Genomic DNA, 3,783 nt, shown 5'->3' on the forward strand with positions numbered 1-3,783 from the left:
TCTGAACAAAAGGAACTGAGACTGGGGATTGAGGCAACGCTGTTAAGTACCCAGTGTCCTTGGTCCAGTGTCCCGGGCCTCAGTTTCTTTATCTATACAATGGGTGTGGCTAAGACCTCAAAGCCCCCCGCCCCCCACAACCTTCCCCGGCCATAATAGTTTTCATCTGGGACGCGGATGGCTGCCTCCGCGATCCTAGAAGCCCACTCCCCTCTCTACCCATCCCCCCCCGGCTGGCTTTTCCGGTTCCCGCGCCCCTCAGCGCTCGCCCGGGGGTCCCAGAGGAAGCTGCGGGCTTTGCCTGCAGACTCCGCGCGCCCGCTGCCCCCAATCGGGCTCCAGCTCCGGGCGCACAAAGCCCCCGGCGCTGACGTCAGGGCCCCTCTCCGCGAGGCCGGCCCCCAGTGCAGGCGGAGCCGCGCCGCGCTCCCACCCCGGGCAGCAGCTAGGAGCCAGCGGCCAGCCCCGCGCAGCGCAGCCCGCAGGAGCCCGGTCAGCGCACGTGCCCGCCAGACCTGCAAACTTGTGCCACCGGCTCTGCCCGTCCCCGGGGAGCCCGAACGCCCACAGCCCGCACCCCTTCCTCCTGTCTCCAGCCATGGGTAAGCGAGCGCGCTGGCTCCGCGCCACGGCCACGGTCTCGCGCCCCCGCCCCGGGAGGGCGCGCCCTTCCGAGGGTCCCGCCCCTCCCCCGCTCAGGTGGCGCCTCCTCGGCCACCTCCGCGACGAAGCCGGGACGCTGGAGGTGGGAGGGGCGCGGCGCAGGGGTCCGGAACGCCCAGGTGCGCCTCCCTGTTGTATCCTAGGGTGGTTCCCCGCTCCGGCTGCGCCCAGGCTGCACCCCGCAAGTGCAGCTCGCGGGAGCCTAAGAGCTGGGTCTCCGGGAGGAGTTGCAGAGAGAACAGACGGCGCGTCCCAGGCTCGTGCTTTATTTTAAGGGGCTAGTAGAGAGTAGCTTCTTCCCTGTTTCCCGGGACGCTCTCCCTGTTGCCCGAGCTCCCAGTCCAGTCCTGCCGCGCCCCGCCCCGCCCCGCCGTGGTTCTGTTCTCTTAATTAAGCCCGCGCGAAACAAACACCCGGTTCCCCAAGCCTGGGGTCTTCCGGGAGCTCATTTCGAAACCTTGACCCTTGAAACCAGGAAAGTGGTTTCAAGAGAGGGACAGGATGGGACGGAGGCTGAGTCTCTCCTCTTTGTCCCTTGTTCCAACTATCAAAATGCGGCCCGGGCGCAGGTGGAGACGGTATGCTGAGCGAGTTCCAATGCAACCGGGGAACAACTAGCAACGGCAAAAGGCTCCGCTCCGGCGGGTGAAAATCTGGAATCTCCAACCCGGCCCAAGGCTGGTATAAGGCGGCTGTAGGATTCTTTTTGTCGTTTCCTAACACCCTGAAATGCTGCCGTCAGCAACATGTCGTTAAGTGGGGACTCTGTATTGGGAGGAAAACTCGTAAAGAGTGCTGTGGAAATCAACCTCATTCCGCAGAACTCCTGGAAACGTGTGACAGCTGTGCTTGGGAAAGGGTTTTTCTCTTCCTGCTCCGTTATCTTTCTCTAGTGACAGACTCCAGCCACAAGCCATAAACACTGTGAAGAGCATTCCTAACGAGGACGTCAGTGGGTTTAACCATTGTGGGTTAATGGTGAGGGCTTGGAAATTGCTTGCCCGCGCCTCCCCTCCCCTAATCATTTATCCCCTCTTTCACATTATCTCTGCTATTAATTTGTGTGTGGGGGGGGGATAATTTTGTACTGATTAAAATTTTGGTGAGGAGTAAGGGGGCACTTTTTTGCATTTCAAAGGAAGCTCGTTTACATTTTTAAAAAATTTACTAGGTGATCAAAATATGAAAGGAGGTAAGGCCCACCAAATCCAACAGGAAAATTTCTTTCTAAAAAGTTAGGCAAGAACTAGCCTAAGATTCTTCTAGAAAGGGCAGAATTGAGTGGCCTGTAACTCCGGTTTCTACTTCTCTTAGTGTCCCCCATGTGAGCAGTCACACCATTCAACCTCCGTTTTAAATGAGACTCATACACAAAATGAGGCTCAGAGGATGACTGCTACTCAGCCTGTGATCACTTTGGTGATAATTGCCACCAAAGATGTTACAGTTACGAACACGTGTGGTATTGAGGAAAGCATCAACTACATTTTCTGAAATCGTTATTTATTTTAATTTAACGCTAGGCGTTTGGATTTGTACGTAGAATTTGAGTGTGGAATTATCACACGGGGACCTTCTTCACAATAACTTTCACAATACTTTGGACTGATTTAGGGGTAGGGTGGGCTTCATTTTTAGATAGGTGTGGAAGTTGGGTGCAGTTCTCATGAAGCAAAGGCCGGAGTCAGAGACCTGTTCTTAAGGAAGTACTTTGTGTTTTGGACAATTGTTAGCTCCACACTTCAATTGCCAATTTATGTTAATTTGTGCATACTTCACTGGTTCTGGCAGTATCCTTGGTTTTGGTTTTAGTTTTTACATTAAAAAGAAAGTTCCCTTCACGTAAAAAAGGAAACATACTGATTTCCTTTGGTAGACTGTTAGTAAATACACCACAGGGCCATGAACTGGTTTTATTTTTCCAGATGTATTTAATTACCGTACATCCTCTTTTGAATGTTTTAATTGAAATGATTTAACGTTGGGAAAATTCTGACCATTGGCCCATTAAGTCGGGACTTTGGTTCTTAATACAATTAGTTCCTTAACCTGGATCAGTTAATTACTGGTAAAATAAATGAGGTTTGTAGGAATAAAAGTCCCTTCACACTCAAATTTTAAGATATTTACAATCTTTAAACTAAAAATAAAATAATGAGTAGTGGTGGTATGTATAATTTCACTTTTCATTACATCTTGAAAGAAAACATGGGTTTTAATTGTTAAGCCAGTTTTTTTTATAGCATTAAGATATAATTCACATATCATACAATTCACACGTTTAAGTATACAAGTCGGTGGTCTTTAGTATATTCAGATTTGTGTAGCCATCGCTACTATGTAATGTTAGAACATTGTCATCAACCCCAAAAAGAAATCTTGTACCCATTTAGCAGTCACTCCTTATTCTCTTCTCCCCCCAGCCCCTGGCAACCACTAACCTTTCTGTCTCTATGGATTTGCGTCTTCTGGAGGGTTCAGGTAAATGGAATGAGCCAATTGATGTTTGAGGTGTATTTGACTGTTCAGTAACTTTGGTTGTTTTGCACAATGAGATGTTGCTGTATTGTGTATGCAGTACGCTACCTAAATGAGTGTGTTGAAACTAATTATTTCTCTGGCTGAAGGGTTCCATGTTTGGCTGCACATATTGTGAAGGTGAGTGAGTGTGCACACACACAACACATGGACACACACACACACACCCTTCAGTGTTAACTCCGGTTTTATCTGATAGGAACTTGCATTGCCCAACAGAATTTTGATTCTGTTACCTTGTTCATAGGCCTGAAGACATAGCAACTAAGTGAATTCCATGTAATAACCTCTTATAAGGCATTTGTGAAATATCCATCCTGCTTTAATATGGCTTATGTATCCAGAGAGAAATGCTGATTTTGTTTCTTTGCCTATAATTTTATTTTTATTTATTTATCTTTTGGAGACAGGGTCTCACTCTGTCCATGCTGTACTGCAGTGGCCTGATGTGATAACTCACTGTGGCTTGGAACTCCTGGGCTCAAGCAGTTGTCCCACCTCAGCCTCCCAAGTAGCTGGGACTACAGGCATGTGTCACCGTGCCCGACTAAGCTTTCCTTTTTTTTTTTTTTTTTTTTTTTT

At 49.1% G+C, this 3,783-nt stretch overlaps 1 protein-coding gene across 3 annotated transcripts in view; it reads left to right on the top strand.

Annotated features, from left to right (window-relative positions):
- The first annotated feature begins 296 nt into the window (after window positions 1-296).
- Window positions 297-3,783, top strand: part of GPM6B (glycoprotein M6B) — a 183,055-nt gene continuing 179,568 nt past the window's right edge. For 2 of the 3 annotated variants that reach the window (XM_017895279.1, XM_017847049.1), the window contains exon 1: window positions 297-602. In XM_017895279.1, the coding sequence (XP_017750768.1) occupies window positions 599-602 (4 nt within the window). In that variant the 5' untranslated portion in view covers window positions 297-598. The remainder of the gene's footprint in view (window positions 603-3,783) is intronic. The other variant, XM_017892748.1, reaches the window with a different exon arrangement.

Source organism: Rhinopithecus bieti, unplaced genomic scaffold (genome assembly GCF_001698545.2).
Source record: "Rhinopithecus bieti isolate Rb0 unplaced genomic scaffold, ASM169854v2 scaffold_62, whole genome shotgun sequence".
NCBI lineage: Eukaryota > Metazoa > Chordata > Mammalia > Primates > Cercopithecidae > Rhinopithecus > Rhinopithecus bieti.